General features: G+C 41.1%; 1 protein-coding gene across 5 annotated transcripts in view; it reads right to left on the bottom strand.

The window, feature by feature from the left end:
- The window catches only part of LOC121523492 (mucin-12-like), a 74,745-nt gene that overhangs the window by 41,470 nt on the left and 12,088 nt on the right, over positions 1–21,187 (bottom strand). For 4 of the 5 annotated variants that reach the window (XM_041808402.1, XM_041808403.1, XM_041808404.1 and 1 more), the window contains exons 2-20: positions 19,398–19,466; positions 19,255–19,279; positions 19,132–19,149; positions 11,686–11,748; positions 10,952–11,088; positions 10,754–10,870; positions 9,025–9,082; positions 8,817–8,864; positions 8,467–8,532; positions 8,161–8,294; positions 5,674–5,808; positions 5,540–5,597; positions 5,371–5,451; positions 3,339–3,400; positions 3,157–3,225; positions 3,041–3,065; positions 2,932–2,961; positions 2,658–2,726; positions 2,435–2,574 (exon numbers count right to left, since the gene is read on the bottom strand). In XM_041808402.1, coding sequence (XP_041664336.1) covers positions 2,435–2,574; positions 2,658–2,726; positions 2,932–2,961; positions 3,041–3,065; positions 3,157–3,225; positions 3,339–3,400; positions 5,371–5,451; positions 5,540–5,597; positions 5,674–5,808; positions 8,161–8,294; positions 8,467–8,532; positions 8,817–8,864; positions 9,025–9,082; positions 10,754–10,870; positions 10,952–11,088; positions 11,686–11,748; positions 19,132–19,149; positions 19,255–19,279; positions 19,398–19,466 — 1,404 coding nt within the window. Of the gene's footprint in view, positions 1–2,434; positions 2,575–2,657; positions 2,727–2,931; positions 2,962–3,040; positions 3,066–3,156; positions 3,226–3,338; positions 3,401–5,370; positions 5,452–5,539; positions 5,598–5,673; positions 5,809–8,160; positions 8,295–8,466; positions 8,533–8,816; positions 8,865–9,024; positions 9,083–10,753; positions 10,871–10,951; positions 11,089–11,685; positions 11,749–19,131; positions 19,150–19,254; positions 19,280–19,397; positions 19,467–21,187 lie in introns of those variants that run through there. The other variant, XM_041808405.1, reaches the window with a different exon arrangement.

The following is a 21,187-nucleotide window of genomic DNA, read 5'->3' as shown; positions in this document are numbered from 1 at the left end:
AATCAGAATTGTCTGATATTAGGTAGGCATTCAGTCTTAAAAACAGTTTAATGCACCTGCCTAACATTTGAAAATATCCTTGAAAATATCAAGCTCTCAGTTCATGCCAAAGTCAGTTCTCATCTATATTATGAAGCTGGAACGTTCCTGTGTGTTTACTAGGAAGTCTAAACCAGACTAAATATGTGAAGGTCCCTGAGAATCACTTTTCCTACACATGAAACTGAAGAAAGCAGATGCATTTTTGAACCCAATCATTTTTCTAATGCATACATGTTGGCAAAGTAAAACTTTACTGTGATAGATTAACAGTATGGTTTATTAAGGAACATAGAAACGGTATGCTATTGTTCTTTTCTCCTGCTGACGAGCATTACTGCCTAGAGCAGGGGTTCTTAACCATTTCAGCCAACAACCCTGAAATAAAGGTTCCAGAGACCAGGGACCCCCACTGGACCTGAAGGTGGTGGAACAGCCATGAACATTCAGTAATAGTCATGTGGAGACAAGGCAGTCCATAAGGGGGGATAAAGGGAGAGCTTTCTGGGGCCCAGCCAAAATGGAGGACCATGGTGGTCAACAAAATCATGGTCCATTGTAAAGTTAGGCTGTGATATCCACATCTTCATTTAACCTGAATAAAAACCACTCTTATCAAAAATTCAAATGTTTTTAGTTTTTTCATTTGTGTAGTACACAGCCTTCTTAAAAATGTAAATCACTGTTGTTAAAAACAGAATAAAAATGGGTTGAAAAATAGCTAAAATGGGTCAATAATGGTGGAAAAGGTGGTGAAATTGGATTTTAAAAGAAGCAGAAATGGGTTAGAAATGGCAAAAATTAGGTAGAAGTGCCAAAAAAATTACCAAACTTGGTTAAAGTGGCAAAATGGACATAAATAGTGGTAAAGTGGCTGCAATGGCTTTAAAGTTATAAAAATGGACAGAAATGGTGTAATGGGATGAAAAATTGATATAAATTGGCAAAAAAAAAGGTTACCTAAGGCAGAAAAATAGGCAGAATTTGGCAGAAATTGGTTGAACTGGCAAAAATGTGCATATCAAATAATGGAATGTGGTTAAAATGGGTTAAAATGAGCAAAAATAGGCATCAAAAGTGGTTAACAGAGGCAACAATAGGTGAATAGTGGCAAGAATAGGTTTAGAAGTGGCAAAAACAGGCAGAAAAAAATGGTGGAAAGGGTTTAAAATGGACAAAAATGGGTTTTAAGTTGCAAAACTGTTTTGATATTGACCAAATTGAATAGTCAATTTGAAGGATAGTCATGTGGAGACAAGGCTGTGCATAAAGGGGGGTAAATGGGAGAGCTTTCTGGCACTCAGCAAAATCCATTGTGAAGTTAAGCTGTGATATTCATATTTTATATTTAACCTGAATAATAACCACTCTTATCAAAGAAACAAATATCTGTATTTATTCATGTATCTAGTAAAAAGCCTTCCTAAATATGTAAATCCTTTATGTCAAAAAAAGAATGAAAATGGTTTGAAAATGGCTAAAATGGGTTAATAATGACAAAAAAAATGTTGGAAAAGGTTGTGAAGTTGGATTTTAAAAGGAGCAGAAATGGGTTAGAAGTGGCAGAAATTATATAAAAACGGTAAAAATGGGCATAAATAGAGGTAAAAGGGAGTTAAAATGTGGCTGAAATGCTTTAAATTGGCAAAAATAGGTGGAAAATTGGTGAAATGTGATGGAAAATTGATATAAACTGGCAAAAAAGTATTAACTGAGGCCGAAAAAATAGGCAGATATCGTCAGAAACTGGCTCAACTTCCAAATCGGGCATATCAAATGGTGAAGTGTGGGTAAAATGGGAAAAATTGGGTGTAAAAAGGGTTTAATAGTGGCAGTAATGGGTCAACAGGGGCAGAATCAAGCTTCAGTGGTTCAGAAGTGGCAAAACAGGCAGAAAGAAGTGGTGGAAAGAGTTAAAAACTGACCAAAATAGATGTTAAAAGGCAAAAATATGTTTAAATTGATGGGGAAAATGATGAAAAGGGGTAAAAATTGTGACGAAATTGGTGTAAAGTGGCAACAGTGTAATTCAAAAAAATGTTCTTACTTTTTTAGGGCATCTGGAGACCCTCGCTCAGTGTTTAGCGACCCCAAAGTGGGTCCCAACCCCAAGGTTGAGAACCACTGCTCTAGAAGACCACTGACATCAACATCACTGTTTATCTAACCTTTGGCAGATCACCTGGACCCGGCTGTTGTAGATGTTTCTAAAATCCCAGACCAGTTCCTGGACAGTGATGTGTATGGGTCTCTCTGGACCTCTTTATCATTCAAACCATGTGTTTGACTTAATATTGATGAAACATATCAGTGATGAACTATCAGTATCAGTGGGCCCAGCCCTGCTGTCCTTCCTGCAGAACCTTCAGGATCAAGCTTAGATAGAAAAACTCACCAGAGTGTGAACCATGTGTTTGCGGGAGGTTAGATGTTTGACAGCCGAAGACTCCAGGAAACATTCTGCACAAGCGAAGCAGACACTGATGGGTTCCACCTGAACCTCAGAGCAGACACACATCACCAGCAGGGAAACACCTGGAGAACAGGCAGGTGAGGAGAGTACCTACAGCAGACACTCTAAATGTGAAAACATAGAGACAGCGCAATGCTCCGCTCACCCACAGCCAGCTGAGTGTGCTTCCTGCAGTCCTGGAGGTGGGTGTACGACTGCATGTAGGGGATCTTTCCTGTTTAAAACAGGAAATGGTTTAGAGGAGCAAAGTTAGTCGTTTTATCCTGAAGCAGAGCACAAAAAACAGATTTTTTTCCTTTTTGAAAACAGTTTATAAAATTGTGAGCCAAAATGCCGAGAGAAAGCAGATCAGAGTCGGTCATCTCAGAAACTTTACACTAAGATCAGAAACACACTGAGACTGGGGGGTCATGACATACCTTTAGGTTCATAACCATCAGATCTCTCCGCTGAAAGGGAAATAAATCTGATCTTATTTTAGTTGTCAACAGTAATACTCAAGCAGACATGTAGGAATAATCACAGTACCTCTGCCAAACGTGTTCTCCACTGCCTAAAAATACCAAAGAGGAGAACTCTGTCAGACCATTTTTAGCAGAAAACAAATCACAGCTCATTCCTGTTTTTAGTAAACGCTGGCGTACCTGTCTGTGATGCCAGGACGTCAGATGCTTCAGATAGGCACCAAAGTAAGAGAGGTCGACATCGCAGTCCTGGAAGGAGGGAGGAAAACCAAATCAAACACGTTTCATATTCTGCTCTGTCTGCTCCCACACACACAAACAATGAGACTGACTGAGAGCTCAGAATAAAGCAGAGATCATACCTGACAGGATATTTTCACAGATAACGTCCAAGACTCCCCATGGCTCTCTGAGGAGGAAAAACCTGAACAAAAACACTACAGGCATCAAGGCAAAAGGCCCACATAGTAGCAGCACTAACAGTCTTCTGATCAGCTCAGGGCCACAGCTGTGTCACAATCATGTTTGAAGCATAACAAAGAGGTATTTCACAAGACTTCAGACTGATTAACCTGGTTTCACACATCCATCTGGTAAACCTCTCATAGACAGCGTTTGGGAAAGGGCAGAGCCTTTGAACAACTCGGAGGGTGATTGGATGAATGTTCTGCCAGATCTTTATGGGCCAATCAGAGCAACAAAACACGTGACGTAGCCGCTAACGAGGAGTAAACTCCATAGAGCAGTAGTTCTCAACGTTGGGGGATTGAAACACTGAGAGGGTCTCCAGACGCTTTGAAAAAACTTCAAATATTTTTTAATTACACTGTTACAACAATTTTGACCTGTTTCCATCACTTTTCCCCACCAATTTTAGCACATTTTTGCCGCCCAAAACCCATTTTTGTCCATTTAAACCCTTTCCCACACATTTTTCCTGCCTGTTTTTGCCACTACTAAACCCAATCTTGCTACTTTCCGCCTGTTGTTGGCTTTGCTGACACATTATTCCCACTATTGACCCATCTTTACCACTTTTTTATGCCCATTTTAACTACATTTCACTTTTGGATACTCCTGTTTTTGCCAGTTTAACCCATTTCAGCCAATCTCTACCTCAGCTAACCCTTTTTGCCAGTTGATATCAATTTTTCATCCAATTTCACCAAATTTCCACTATTTTTTTGCCACTTTAACACCATTTCAGCCACTTTTTTAATCCCCTTTTCCACTTTATATGCCAGTTTTTGCCATGTTTTGGTGATATTTTTGCCACTCTTAAAAATTTTTACACTTCTAACTCATTTCTGTTACTTTTAAAATCCAATTTCACCATCTTATCCACCTTTTTTGCCATAATAAACACAATTTTATTCTGTTTTTGACAACAGGGATTTACATTTTTAAAAGGACTCCTTACTACACAAATGAATAAAAAGATATGTGTTTCTTTGATAACAGTGGTTATTATTCAGGGTTAAATATTAAATATGGATACCACAGAGTAACTTTACATTGGATCAAGATTTTGTTAGCCCCCATTTTGGCTGAGCCCCAGACAGCTCTCCCCTTATCCCCCCTAATAGGCGGCCTTGTCTTCACATGACTATCGTAGAATGTTCATGGCTGTTCATCCACCTTCAGGTACAGAGGGGTCTCTGGCACCTTTATTTTGGGGGTCGCGGGCTGAAAAGGTTGAGAACCGCTGCCGTAAAGAACTGCATGACCTGAACCATGGTGACTGTAGACATGTCAGTACACGACTTTCATCGTTTTTTAAAATAAAACAACTCACTGCTGTTCTTTGTTCTCCTTTTAACGAGGGAAAGGTTACTTCACACATCTACTTCTCAGGACAGGTGCATCCAGCAGGGTATCCAGCGAACATTTCAAAGACAAACACTGTCCAACTTGCAAAGAAAAGGAGTATTTATTTGCTAGTTTGGGTACTGGACCTCCATCAGGCATCAGGTTTGCCTCTTGAAGGTCTAGTACCGAAACTTTGCAAATAAATACTCCTTTTCTTTGCAAGTTGGACAGTGTGTGGGTGTTTGTCTTTGACATGTTTGCTGGATCTCCTTTTAACGAGGAAATGTCGTCAAGCTCTGATAAAACTGGCGCTTTGGCAGCATCCACGCTAATCTCTTCCACCGTAACTGCACCGGCCTCTCGTTGCTGCTTGCTTACCTCACGACTCCGCCACGCCTGAAAGTCCTGCCCCTCTTCACTGATTGGTCCTGTCACTTTCTAACCGGGCCCAAACGGTTCAGATGGGAGCTTTGCCAGATGGATTCACCAGTGAGAAACACGGAAACAGGCGTATCCATCTGGTTTTTAAGGCTACAGCCTGAAGGCTGATCCACCAAACTCTATTTTAGTTCAAATAAAACCTACCCAGCTTCTTCCCTGGAACGGGGACTGTAACCAAACTGCTCTCCTTCCTTTTCTTTCTGATAGATTCCAGCGCATCCAAAGCTGAAAGACAGCGTGTTAACGCAGCAGGTCACAGGGATTTCATTCAGAGAAATATCAAATAAACCCACCATGAAATAGAAAGACCAACCTTTGCTGTAACAGGGGAAATCAACAGATGTGAATTCAGCCAGCTCCAGTTGTATTTGCTGAAACAGTCAGAGTTTTAAATCAGCGCCACCAAAAGCCTGGATCTGAACAGATTTAGGATCTAAACTCCATTACCTTCATATCAGTGCTGGCAGAGCCGTGGATCTCCTCCGTCTGCTTGGCCAAGTTACTGATCATGGTGGAGAGCGATGGAGGGCTGTAGACGCTGTAGCTCTCCTTGGACAGCAGAGTAGAGGGATGATACTCTCTCTGCATCATGAGACACAGAAGAAGCACACATTTACTCAACGAGAAGCTGAACAACCCAGCTTTGGTTTCATTAGAAAGGCTAGAAAGACAGAAGAGTTTACCTGGGAGTTTATCAGAGTTCCTGTCAGACTACATAAAGACAGATCAGACAGAAATGCTGACAGTTCTATCCTCGACAGGCATTTATGGACCAACTTCCAGCACAAACACAGACTCACTGACAGTCCTGAAGCTCCCCACAGCTGGCTCACACTCTTATCAGCTACAAGGACAAAGAATGAACACCAGTTTCTACTGAAGGCTGACTTTTCAGACTTCTGCAGGCTTCTTTAGAGGTCACACAAAGACACTACCTAGCCTTTCACTACCACTGCAACTACAACCCACTGGAACTTTAGCTGTTCTTAGTATTGGCCCTCTATGGCCACCGTAGGTTCTGATCTTCATCCTGCACTGGGCAAGCTTGGCTGTTATCACAGAAAAACTAGTAAAATGCCCTCCTAGATGCTGCAGTGACTCGACAGCCTGTGTCTACTGAAGTGTAGGGTTATTCCCCTTTTACTCTGAGCTCTTTTCTGATTGGTTCTTCTCTAGGACCGACCGTCTCCTCTCTCAAATCAACACTGTCATCCTCTTTGCACACCGAGTCTATGCTGTGCCATTTATTTCACATGCCGACACTGAAACTTTTGACCATCATTATATTTTCAGGACAGATTGGAGTTTTTTTTACCAGTCCATGTCATTTAGATGACATGGACTGGTAAATGTTGCATTTAACCCTCACTCTGAGCGCCATGTCTTATGTGGATATCATCCATAGTTTGTTCTCACAGCCATCTCATGGAGACTGAATCAAAGTTGCTCTCCATCTCTCCAACATGGCACAGCTGTGCCATCTGAGCGCGTGCTGTCCGAGCCATCAGAGCGGGTGCTGTCTTTGCGCGTGCCGTCTGAGCATGTGCCGTCTGAAGCTCTGTCAGGATGGATGATGCAGTGATTTTAAAGGAGAGACAGAGCCACATACATACTGTACCAAACAATTCGCCTCATTCTCTTAATCCTCTCTGTGACTTCAGATAAAACGGAGCAGATTCAGTGTGCAAAGTTCGAGTGTGTGATGTTTTTTTAGGTTAAGGATCCAAAAACAACAGAACCAGTGTGTGAAAACCTTAATGTGATACAGAGTAAAAATCCCCCCTCCCCCGTCCTCTGGTCTAAACTCAGTTCTCTTTTCATATTTCTTTTTCTCCCCTTACACCAGTGGTTCCCAAACTTTTTTTGTCGGGCCCCCCTTTGGCAGATGAACATATTTTAGGGGCCCCCCACCCTCAACATACATATGAACATAGAAAAACATGTTACAAACACACTGGCATTTGCAACTTTTGCACACAAATTCCTTTTTTTAAAGAATTTACCACAACATAAAGCTTATTTTTGAGTTTTTAAATTCTGACTCTCTGAAGATGAACACCTCGCTGAAAATACAAACTTAACAAACATCTTCGAGATTAGTAAGTCTTGCCATAATTTGAGTGACCACTATGGGCTTTTTTGGTGCTATTGATCTCGCAGCTGTGAGACTGACAATCTCAGGCCATTTTCAATGTCCATCTTTGATTTGTTTTTTTGTCTTAATTGCAGCAACAGCAGAAAAAAACAACTTTCTCACACAGGTAGGATGTTGCAAAAGGAAAGAGGCACCAAGGCCCTCAGTGGCATTGTTGAACCTGAGGTGACATCAATGAACTGCTCCTATTCTGGCAAAATCATCAGCTTGTGTTGCTTGGCCTCGCCTTGCCGCACCCCCCCATCATGACCTTGCGCCCCCCTTGGGGGGGCCCACGGCCCACTTTGGGAACCACTGCCGTACACTGTGGAGTATTTTCTTCACCCTGCGTTGTTTCTGCAGGCTCTTTTTCTGTCCCACAGTTGGAACATTTTTCATCGGTAGACCTGCAGTCTTTGGCCTGCAGGTTTTCTCCACCACAGCATTTAGTCAGGCTGAGGCTGTGGGCGTGTGGCTGACCTTGTTCACCGACCGCTGTGTTCTATTTCCAGGTTCTTTCATACCAAACTATGTCTCTGTTTATTGACTCCATTGCTCATCCAAGCTTGAGTGCGTTTTCATAAGTCTGTCCTCCGACAGCAGCCTTCATTTACACCACCGGTCACATGATCTCTCAGCATCATTGTCAATGAATCACCAGAGTTACAGTCCTGCTGCAGCTCTCTCAGCTCTGCCCCACACTCTGAAACACTAGTCTATTAGGTCACTAATAACTCAGAGTTGTAGTTTCTGTATTAGTCTGTGTTTGAATGAATGCTCTTTCACCGTCATCTACTCACAAAATAGCAGTAGATGTGGTCAAAGCTCAGGACGTGTTTGATGATCATGTGAGTGGACAGGGTTAGCTTGCAGAGGGTGCAGAGGTAGTGTCTCCTCTCAGTGGGTCCAACACATTCAACAACGTGCTGCATGCCTGCAGAGATGAGGAAGGCAAAGATGAAGACAACCCTCCAGCACTTTAACTTTCTATATCATTACATTTGAAACTTTTATCTCATTCTGATGGGAGTCAAAGCCGTTTTCTTTCAGTACTGTCTGTTCTGATTCCCTCTTCTGTTTTCTTTAAAAGCAGTCAGAGTCTTTACCTAGAAGAGGATGCTTCCTGCTGGGGTCTCTTTGGTACGCTTGTATCATCGTCCTCTTCGGCTGCACTGATGCACAGAAATAAATTTTATTAGTAGTATTATTAATTAACCCTTCGCTCCAGGTGGTGCCGGTCTTTGAGCATCGCCAATGACTTCTTTAAGACATTGAATTTATGCATTTAGGAAACCCTTGAACTGATCCAGCACACATTTATTCTTCTTCACTTTTAAAGGTTTTTTTAAGCGGAATATTTCACTACTTTTGGGACACTAACATAGTTCAAAAACTAAGAGTGTTTTCATTTAGAATGCGACTATTGCAAAGATGATGGAGAGAAAATGTGACATACCTTCCAGTAGTTTCCTGAGTTTGTCATTTTCACACAGACATCTGATCACTGGGAGATGGATCAGAACATTTGTCATTGAAAGATTATGTTAGAAAATATAAAATCAGATGCAGAAAGATTTTGCTGCTGCCTATCTTGGCCAGGACACTCTTGTAAATGAGATTCTTGATCTCAATGAGGTTCTCCATTTAAATAAATATAAAAATACCTTCAGAGTAGGTGAGTGACTCCAGCTTCCTTAGCAGGGACTCTGTTAAATCCAGCATCTGCAGAGAGGAAGAGGTAAAAATATCAGACAGTCTCCTTAAACATCAGAAGTGTCATCTGTGACAGATACAGCTGGTCTGTTTTAATACACCAGACCTGGCTCCCTTTCAGACATCCGTCCACTCTCAGTGTTAGATCTGCTGCTACTTCATTCAAGACCCTTAAAGCCAACGCCTGATTACTACAGCAGAGAAGAAAAGGTTTCAGAAAAGAGTGGAGTCTCTGAGAATCCGGACCAGTCTGAGTGTAAGAAGTGATCTGTCTGTTTATGCAGGACAGGTCAAGTCCCAGAGAAGTCTGGTTTTAGCTCACACCCTGTCAACATCTGAGGCCTGAACAGGAACATTTCAAAATACACTATATTGCCAAAAGTATTCACTCACCCATCCAAATAATGTAAATCAGGTGTTCTAATCACTTCCATGTCCACAGGTGTATAAAATCATCACCTAGGCATGCAGACTGTTTCTATAAAACATCAGTGAAAGAATGGCTCGCTCTCAGGAGCTCAGTGAATTCCAGCGTGGTACTGTGATAGGATGCCACCTATGCAACAAGTACAGTGGTGAAATTCCCTGGCTCCTAAATATTCCACAGTCAACTGTCAGTGGGATTATAACAAAGTGGAAGCCATTGGGAACCACAGCAACTCAGCCACCAAGTGGTAGGCCACGTAAAATGATGGAGCGGGGTCAGAGGATGCTGAGGTCATAGTGCACAGAGGTGGCCAACTTTCTGCAGAGTCAATGGCTACAGACCTCCAAACTTCATGTGGCCTTCAGATTAGCTCAAGAACAGTGGTAGAGAGCTTCATGAATGGGTTTCCATGGTAACAGCTGCATCCAAGCCATACATCACCAAGTGCAATGCAAAGCGTGGATGCAGTGGTGTAAAGCACGCCGCCACTGGACTCTAGAGCAGTGGAGACGCCTTCTCTGGAGTGACCAATCATGCTTCTCCATCTGGCGATCTGATGGACCAGTCTGGGTTTGGTGGTTGCCAGGAGAACAGTACTTGTCTGACTGCATTGTGCCAAGTGTAAAGTTTGGTGGAGGGGGGATTATGGTGTGGGCTTGTTTTTCAGGAGCTGGGCTTGGCCCCTTAGTTCCAGTCAAAGGAACTCTGAATGCTTCAGCATACCAAGAGATTCTGGACAATTCCATGCTCCCAACTTTGTGGGAACAGTTTGGGGATGGCCCCTTCCTGTTCCAACATGACTGTGCACCAGTGCACAAAGCAAGGTCCATAAAGACATGGAGGAGAGAGTTTGGTGTGGATCAACTTGACTGGCCTGCACAGAGTCCTGACCTCAACCCCACAGAACACCTTTGGGATGAATTAGAGCGGAGACTGAGAGCCAGGCCTTCTGGTCCAACATCAGTGTGTGACCTCACAAATGTGCTTCTGGAAGAATGGTCAAAAATTCCCATGAACACACTCATAAACCTTGTGGAAAGCCTTCCAGAAGAGTTGAAAGTGTTATAGCTGCAGAGGGTGGACCAACATCATATTGGATTAAGAATGTGATGTCATTAAAGTTCACATGGGAGCCAAGGCAGGTGAGCCAATACTTTTGGCAATATAGTGTATATTGCAGAGAGAAAAACGATCTCAATATTGTTTTCTTTTCCAATATCATTGAGCGCCAGTTTAAGACTGTTTCCACAAACCTGCAGCTGTCTGCTCTCTGCTTTACTGGCCTCCTCTCGGACCTCCTTCCGCAGAATCACGCTCATGTCCAGACTCGGTGTCCAGGAAAAGCTCATGACGTTGGGGTCTGTGTAGGTCTAAAGGGCCGAGATATAAAGGGAGCAATGATGAGCCTGGATTTTAAATGCTGACCAGCATTTTCTGGTGTTTGCTCTTACAAAGTAGTTGCTGCAGTGGTCACTAGAGTAGAGGTGGCTGCAGAGGTTCCTGGGTAAACACTTTTCCTCACAGACGTGGCACAGGTAGAAGAAGATGGCTGTGTCTGGACTGAAACAGAGGGTCAGCAGGGACAAACCTGAAAGAAAAGCATGTTTTCACCTAAGCTTCAGCAGAAACTGAGCACAGATTTAGGTTTGTGTCAAAAAGGGTCAGAACAGTCACGACCTGAACACACTTACAACTCACGTTTTAACCATAAGTCACATTTCACTACTTAGAGTTTGATCAGAAAAATATCTGACCATAAGAATCTCCTTCAAAGAAAACCCAAAAATGACAAGAGCATCAAAATGTTCATCATCAAAATTCAAAAAAATTAAGGAAACTCCCCACCCAAATCCAAAAGTCCAAGCCAACTCCCAAAGATTAACAAATAACTTCCTCCAAATCCCCCAAAAGTACCTAAATTACACTGCTAACATCAAACATAAACACACATTTTCAAGATAATTCCGGAAAGTTTCAAAGCAAATTCTTGGACAAATTAGTCAAACCCATATGGAAATCCTGGACCATGATCTCTAAGACTCTCATATTCTGACAGAAGAATGCTGTAGGAGTGTCCTCATATGTGCACACTGGGAGGTTAAAGACTGGAGCCATGATAAAATAAGATTTAGGATCCTTCATTAGAGCTCAGCTCCACTTTTTGACTAAGTCTGACTGCTCTCACCGATGATGGGCTGTATCATTTCCTTCTGGATCTGGGGGTCCTTCAGTGCAATCATGGGAAAACCTGTAGGAAAAAACAAGCCAGTGAAATGAAGGTCAGCCATTAAGGGAATCTCCACCTACTGAGGAAGTGCAGCAGAGAGAATCTCTTCACAGGATGAGGATCAGAGACCAGTGAACCTGCAGAGACCAGCTCTGTAGTCTTCATTCACAGTGCTCCTCCTCTCTGATCCACAAGCATCCTTCCACCATCATGTCCTGTTAGCAGCACTGAGGGGAAAGCTGTGATACACCATACTGCTCTGGACCATGGTGATGACCACGTCCTGCTCAGAGTCCTCTTTCACAGGACTCACACTCTGCCGGGTCGCTCTGACCGATGGTACTGACTGATAACAGTCATAGCAGAGATTTCATGTATTCACCAACACCAGTATGTGATTATTCATGACGTATGTTTGGAGACAGGATTCCACCTTAGCTGGTTCCCAGGGGCAGATTTAGCCAAGTTGGGGCCCTAAGCAGACACATGTATGGGGCCCTTCACATCCATTGTTCTCCCCACTTTTAAATTCTCATTTATCAAAGAAAGGCCCCCTCATAACTCCATGTAACCTAAAATGACCGTTTAGCAGTGATTGTTGAACAGAAAACGTCACAGACGATTTCAGAAAGCTTTAAAGGAAACCAAATGACGGAACTATGTGATACTGACTTTGAATGTTTATTTCTACAAATTTATATAAATGTCCACAGGATATTTCTGATAATGGAAATAAATAAACTTCAACATAAAGTGCAATTATAATAATTTAAGAAAAGAAAAAAACATTTTGTTCCACTTTGGATTTTTCTGGTCATGTTTTTCCAACCAGAACTACAACAAAATGTCCAAATATGTCAATATATTTGTAGAATATGTATTACAAAATAATTTGTGTTTCATATTTCACACTTTCAATGAGTGTGTGAAAGACAGGGTGACAGGAGACAGGGTGGTACAGGAGAAATGGCTGAGTTACAGAGCTGTGAAAAAGTATTTGCACCCTCTCTGATTCCTGAGTTTTTTTGCACATACTTGGAATGTTTGGAATCATCAAACCAATTTAATATCTCACACAGACAACCCAAGTAAACAGAAAATGCAGTTTCTAAATGATGATTTTATTTATTAAGGGAATAAAAATCCAAACCTCTCTGTCCCTGTGTGAAAAAGTAATTGCCCCCTTGTTAAATCATGAGTTAACTGTGATTAACCACAGTTCTTGTAAAGCTGAGTTCAGTTTCTCTGGCCACACCCAGGCCTGATTACCTCCAGATTAGTTGAATGTAGAAATCCCTTAAATAGAAGCTGTCAGACAAAGTGAAGTAGGCTACAAGATCTCAGAAAGAAACGCATCATACCACCATCCAAAGAAATTCAAGAACTAATGAGAAACAAAGTCTGGAAAAGGTTACAGAGACATTTCCAAGGCTTTGGGACTCCAGAGAACCATGGTCAACGCCATTATCCACAAATGGAGAAAATTTGGAACAGTGGGGAACCTTCCCAGGAGTGGTCAGCCAACCCTGAAGGTGTGTGTCCCGTTACATCTGGAGTAAAAATAACAGCATCTGATAAAAAGAACAGTTTTGACACACAGCTCAGCCTGAGTCTAGTCAATAGCACGTTTAGCTCTAGCATTACGTGTAGCCAGGTAACTAACCGAATGTCAGGGACTGTTGCCGCTGTAACTAGGCACAGTTAGCAGGCAAAAACACCTGTTTTTTTCAGCTCAAAGTCTGACGGCTGTACCGCAACTAAGTCAGCTGCTGTCTGTGTCAGCCTGCCTGGGGCTAAGTGCTGCTTTGGCTGCTCTGAGAGCCCAGCGCTGCAGCTCTTCATCTTAAAACGGCATCAACAACCGTTTAAAAGTCTATTTTAACTTAGGACTTTCTTTTCTAAGTCTACAGCGAGTCAAAGATCCAGGCTGTGATGTTAAATGAGGTCAGAAAAGCTGCTGTAAACTAGCCGTATTCTCCGGTACGGCAGCCAAAGCTAAGCTAACTCAATGCTAAACACGATACTTCCATCAAGCTCTTCAAAATAAAAGTCTGGGCTGTTATTTTTCTGAAATGCTTTTATTGTGAACGCTTTCACCATGAAACGTGTTCAAGTTATTAGCAGCTTAACACACCTCATCAGGTTATAGATGAAATTTTAGAAGTAAACCTAGAGAGACTTAAAAAATACAACATGTTTTCTGTGTTCCTATACTGGGAGATAAACTGGGAATGCCACCAAAGGCTTGTTTTAAGGGGAGAAGGGGGTTAATAACACTTGAATTTGGATTAAAAAGCATGATCTCTTTTTAATTTTGTAATACCATGATATAAAACCGTATCGTCAAAGGCAAGAAAATACCCTGATTTGAGTTTTAGGCCTTATCACCCAGGCCTAGGTGGAACAACCAGTTGTTAGGTTCAGGGGGAAATTACTTTTTCACACAGGGCCAGATAAGTTTGGACCCATCCCCATGGCTGTATTCTGTAATCAGACTGCATTAACAACATGCATGTGAATGCTGTAGAGTTCATTTGAGGACAGCTGTCTCCTGTTATGTAACAGGAATGGAGCCTAGAGACACAGAGGACAGCTAAGGGTTCCTCTCTAGTTCAGTGGTTCTCAGCCTTTTTTCAGCCATGTACCCCTAAACAGCGCAAAGCTTTTAGGCCAAAAAGAAAGACAGTAAACAGCGCTGTGACAGCCGTCTGATTTATCAAACTTTGTAACTGATAAACAATTTTGAATTACAAATGTTTTTTCAAACATTTTAAATATCAAAAATGCATGACTAAATTCATGGCACATCTTCTAATCACTAAATGTGGGAATTCAAATTAATGTAGTGAAAACAGTGAGTGGAAAGGGATAAAACCATTTAAACCCAGACATGTGCAAAACTCTGCTGGGCTGCAGTGGTCTCTCTGGAACTATTTGGAAATAAAAACATAGGGAACTAAAATCCTGTAAATAATTAACTGATTATAAAAAAGACAGCTTAGTGCCCCTTTTTGGGATCATAATTAAAATCTCTTCTTAAACTGAAATCATGAACTTAGTTCTAGATCAGCATTTCCTCACAAAAATAAATCATAAACCTTCTCATGAATGGAGAGGTTGTGAATGCAGTGATCAACAGGTATGTGCCAGTGTGGGTCAAATCATCCTGCCATGGGGGAGACTCAGGGTTTTAGGGTGATTAAATTTAATCATTTACAAAATATAAACTCCACTTTATAAACTTAAAGTCCTTACATACCAGATGCAATTTTTTCGTGCAAATTATTCACACAAAATATTTACATTTGAACCTGTAGCGGATCAATGCCAGCTTCCACACCAGCAGCATCATTTCACAGCGTGACACTGCTGCAGATATTTTTTCAAAGTTTCGCTCTGACGAGCACACATGGTGCTGGTGCCGATTTTAAGGGCAGACAGAGGAACAAAAGCGTCCTCCTCTCTAACACCGCCTGATATTTACCAACACAGTCTCCTCTGACCTCAGACATACGACTTATAAATGCTCCAGATCAACCAGCTCACTGAAATGACTCCTCTGACCAGTCTGGAACACAAACATGAGCCAGTCTGTGCGCTGGAGGGGAGTTAACTCCTCTCACAGCGAGCCTCAGCTGTGCCCTATTACTGCTACTGAAAGTATTTGACATGAAACATCAGTCCCTCCTCTCACAGACTTGGCTGGCACAGTGAATGAAACTGTGAAACAAGATGGCACTGACCTCCTGGCTGTGCAGAAAAGTGCTGCACTATGCATGGAGTGAAGTACAGAGAGGGACAAACCTTTAATCTTCAGTTCCAATAAATGTAACTGTTTATCAGAGGACAGAGAAAACACACCGCAGACGTTCGCAGCACCGATGTGTTTTAGACTGTACGTAATATACTCGCAAAATCATGTCACTCCTGACGCGCATAGAAAGGCACTATTTTTCTTAAATAGCCGTAAAATATTTTAAAATCTCACATACCCCCTGGGCTACGCGTACCCCTATTTGAGAGCCACTGCTCCAGAGTCTCTGCTGTGTCCAACTGCAGAAACCAAATTCATTCAAATATTAGCTTCTGAAAATCCATCCTGGAGGAGCTCAGGAAGCACAGACTTAAACCAGGCCACTCAAGAACCGTCTGATCAGAGACGAGGTCGCGTCAGCCACAGGACCATTTAAAGTCACAGAAATACATCAGTCAACAGACATTACTAATCAATCAAGACTGTCACTGCTCATCAAACAGAACAGACATTATTAATCAATCAAGACTGTCACTGCTCATCAAACAGAACAGACATTATTAATCAATCAAGACTGTCACTGCTCATCAAACAGAACAGACATTATTAATCAATCAAGACTGTCAGTGCTCATCAAACAGAACAGACATTCTTAATCAATCAAGACTGTCACTGCTCATCAAACAGAACAGACATTATTAATCAATCAAGACTGTCAGTGCTCATCAAACAGAACAGACATTATTAATCAATCAAGACTGTCACTGCTCATCAAACAGAACAGACATTATTAATCAATCAAGACTGTCAGTGCTCATCAAACAGAACAGACATTCTTAATCAATCATGACTGTCACTGCTCATCAGAAACAGAACAGACATTAATAATCAATCATGACTGTCACTGCTCATCAGAAACAGAACAGACATTATTAATCAATCAAGACTGTCACTGCTCATCAAACAGAACAGACATTATTAATCAATCAAGACTGTCACTGCTCATCAAACAGAACAGACATTAATAATCAATCATGACTGTCAGTGCTCATCAAACAGAACAGACATTCTTAATCAATCAAGACTGTCACTGCTCATCAGAAACAGAACAGACATTAATAATCAATCATGACTGTCACTGCTCATCAAACAGAACAGACATTATTAATCAATCAAGACTGTCACTGCTCATCAAACAGAACAGACATTATTAATCAATCAAGACTGTCACTGCTCATCAAACAGAACAGACATTCTTAATCAATCAAGACTGTCACTGCTCATCAAACAGAACAGACATTATTAATCAATCAAGACTGTCACTGCTCATCAGAAACAGAACAGACATTATTAATCAATCAAGACTGTCACTGCTCATCAAACAGAACAGACATTATTAATCAATCAAGACTGTCACTGCTCATCAAACAGAACAGACATTATTAATCAATCAAGACTGTCACTGCTCATCAAACAGAACAGACATTATTAATCAATCAAGACTGTCACTGCTCATCAAACAGAACAGACATTCTTAATCAATCAAGACTGTCACTGCTCATCAAACAGAACAGACATTATTAATCAATCAAGACTGTCCCTGCTCATCAAACAGAACAGACATTCTTAATCAATCAAGACTGTCACTGCTCATCAAACAGAACAGACATTAATAATCAATCAAGACTGTCACTGCTCATCAAACAGAACAGACATTATTAATCAATCAAGACTGTCCCTGCTCATCAAACAGAACAGACATTCTTAATCAATCAAGACTGTCACTGCTCATCAAACAAACAGACATTATTAATCAATCAAGACTGTCACTGCTCATCAGAAACAGAACAGACATTAATAATCAATCATGACTGTCACTGCTCATCAGAAACAGTAGAACAGACATTACTAATCAATCATGACTGTCACTGCTCATCAAACAGAACAGACATTATTAATCAATCAAGACTGTCACTGCTCATCAGAAACAGAACAGACATTAATAATCAATCATGACTGTTACTGCTCATCAGAAACAGTAGAACAGACATTACTAATCAATCATGACTGTCACTGCTCATCAAACAGAACAGACATTATTAATCAATCAAGACTGTCCCTGCTCATCAAACAGAACAGACATTCTTAATCAATCAAGACTGTCACTGCTCATCAGAAACAGAACAGACATTAATAATCAATCATGACTGTTACTGCTCATCAGAAACAGTAGAACAGACATTACTAATCAATCATGGCTGTCACTGCTCATCAAACAGAACAGACATTATTAATCAATCAAGACTGTCAGTGCTCATCAAACAGAACAGACATTCTTAATCAATCAAGACTGTCACTGCTCATCAAACAGAACAGACATTATTAATCAATCAAGACTGTCCCTGCTCATCAAACAGAACAGACATTCTTAATCAATCAAGACTGTCACTGCTCATCAGAAACAGAACAGACATTAATAATCAATCATGACTGTTACTGCTCATCAGAAACAGTAGAACAGACATTACTAATCAATCATGGCTGTCACTGCTCATCAGAAACAGTAGAACAGACATTACTAATCAATCATGGCTGTCACTGCTCATCAGAAACAGAACAGACATTATTAATCAATCAAGACTGTCACTGCTCATCAGAAACAGTAGAACAGACATTATTAATCAATCATGACTGTCACTGCTCATCAGAAACAGTAGAACAGACATTATTAATCAATCATGACTGTCACTGCTCATCAGAAACAGTAGAACAGACATTATTAATCAATCATGACTGTCACTGCTCATCAGAAACAGTAGAACAGACATTATTAATCAATTATGAATGTTACTGCTCATCAGAAACAGTAGAACAGACATTATTAATCAATCATGACTGTAGCTGCTCATCAGAAACAGAACAGACATTATTAATCAATCATGACGGTCACTGCTCATCAGAAACAGTAGAACAGACATTATTAATCAATCATGACTGTCACTGCTCATCAGAAACAGTAGAACAGACATTATTAATCAATCATGACTGTCACTGCTCATCAGAAACATGCCCTATGTCTCTGATATTTCTGTCTCCACAGATTTCCTAGGAAACAAACAGCAAGCTCAAGCGCCTGCAGGACCCTGGGTAAAACAGTAAGGCCACAGTCTCCTCCTGGACTGAGCTGTAAATCCACTACCCTAGCAGGCACTCATTTATCCTTTCTAGCACAGTTCCTCCCAGTCATTCTGACTCCAGGGAAGATTATACTGGTTGAATCAGTCACTAGAGACTGGGCAAGTTTGTCTAAGGTCTGATATAGTAGAAAGCATGACCGGGGTAAGGTGGCCAGCGGGTGTAAAATGGTGACCTACAGAGGACCGGGCCAGAGAACTGGCAGAAACACTCTGCTAGAACGTCACTGTTGATGTCAGCAGCCTCTTTGGACAAGACTGAGGAAACTGTACAACTTCAAGCTTCTGTCTTATTCTCATCTCATAAAATGACACGCAGTTTTTAAGATGCACACTTAAAGAAATACGAACACTTGTCTCTGCAGAATCATCAAGTGTCTCTTCGTTGCAGAGTGCAGGACAGCTGGTCCCAAGGTTTACAAGAACCAGCCAATCAAGAAGAAGAAATGGACTTACCACAACCAGTGAACTGAGCTAGAAAGGGAAAGAGATTTGAAAGAATTAATACATGAATTGGACCAAAAAATCTTTTCAGTTTTGCTCAGGTGTGAAACTGTACATTATTTAAATAAAGGGTACCTTTCCCGAAGATTTTTTTCATTTCCTGTCAGTAAAGACAAGAGGACAAAAGCAGACGGACTGATCAATGCCAAGGCTTAAAAACTAACAGAAATAAGAGGAAATAATGTGGTGTGTTGACTGGATGCAGATTTCATTCCCACCTTCTGATGCATCTTTGAGCGTATATGATGCTTCATCTCCTTGATCTTCACAGAGTTGGTGCTGCAGACCTACAGAAAGTCAGAGAGCTGCATCAGAAAAACAGAAGACTCTGCAAACACTGTCTCAGTAGAAACAATCTGTTAACAACTTCAACAGAACTCAAACACAGACACTGTTGTTAATGATAATGGCTGACACCAGATAACCTCTCGTTTCCACAGACGGATAGATACAGTCAACAGGAAGTCCAGTCGTTCCTATGGGAATCGCTGTGGTGTCCGGTCTGCCTGTGAAGGTCTAATATTCTCGTCTGGAATGTGCCACAAGTAGGTAGAAAAAATTTAACTTTGTGGGAGATTTCAGAGAGACTGTATGGCAGCGTGCTAGCTGACCAAGCTGCTAACTGGCTAACAGGCTATGATGACTCAGCTTGACATGATATTAGGGGTGGGCAAAAATATCGATTAATCGATGCATCGCAATATTTCCTCCCCCAATTCAACATCGATTCAGCAAATCCTCTGAATCGATTCACCTCCTGGCCAGTGGGGGTCACTGTGCGTGTGGTTCGCGTTGTATGGACGGAGGCCTCACTCAACCAAACAACAACTAACCATAATCATGTTATGTGAGGTTTATCACAGTTTCCAAGAGGACAGAAATATTATTTAAGTTTACATGCACTTTACTTTTTCAGTGTTTATACAGAACTGTCATGTTTTTTTACTTTTGTACTCCATATGCACAAATAAGTTATTACTGCTCAAATTTTTATTTTCAGATGATTTATTGCTAAAAAATGTGAGCCAAATACGTTCACATGGGCATGAAAATAATTATTAAAAAATTGTCAGCAGGTTATCTGTGTTTTCTACTTCTTACTGAATCGACATTGAAGCATTTAAATCAATATCGAATCGAATTGATATGGAATTGAATCGCAAACTAAAGAATCGAAATTGAATTGAATCGTGAGGTTCTTAACAATACCCAGCCCTACATGATATGCAGTCGGATTAACAACTCTGATATAAATTATATCAGGATTTATCAGTCCATATGAAGTGCTGTGAGATTGTTTTGGTGGTGTCAGATATATTTCAACATTTAAGTGAACAGCTGGAGGGGATGGTTCCATAAAAAACTGGATATTTATCATACAAACATTTGAATGACTGAACAAGTTAGCTTAGCTGTTTTGATCATTCATATGGATGGATGGAACACTCGCTGCTTTCCAGGTCAGCCAACTTCTGCAATTTCTCGTTATGCAAAATGTCAGTCCTGTTTAACCTCAGTAGCTCCAGTAAACACAGATTCCAAGCTGCTTACTGGTGAAAAAACAGAAAATATCCTTCTTTCTCCAAAGGCTACAGGTAGTTCATCAACATTCTATCTGTAAAAAAGTGCAGTTCCTTGCGTTGGACCCTAGGGGGCATTATCAATATGTTCATCGTTAGACGGACATCAGTCACACATGTATGAGGAAATGAGCAGTGAGTGTGTTTCTCCAAAATTTACCATCTTGGCTGAGCCTAGAGCATTTTAGCGTGTTCTTATTATGTCAGAGGAAGAAATAGACTACAGAATGATGCTGTTTGGAGCAGAAATGTTTTCAGTAGTTCTGAGATGGTTCAGTCAAAGGGCCTTGTTGAGGAATTACAAAAGAGCTGACATGACAAAGCTCCTGTTCAGGACTTTCCTTTTCTCATGACTATAAAGCATCAGTGAATGCTAAGTTGAGCTGCTACAGCAGACATCTTGTGTCTCTTTCTTCCAGCCACTCCCA

Source organism: Cheilinus undulatus, linkage group 16 (assembly GCF_018320785.1).
Source record: "Cheilinus undulatus linkage group 16, ASM1832078v1, whole genome shotgun sequence".
Taxonomy (NCBI): domain Eukaryota; kingdom Metazoa; phylum Chordata; class Actinopteri; order Labriformes; family Labridae; genus Cheilinus; species Cheilinus undulatus.
This window is presented reverse-complemented; position numbering and strand designations above follow the sequence as displayed.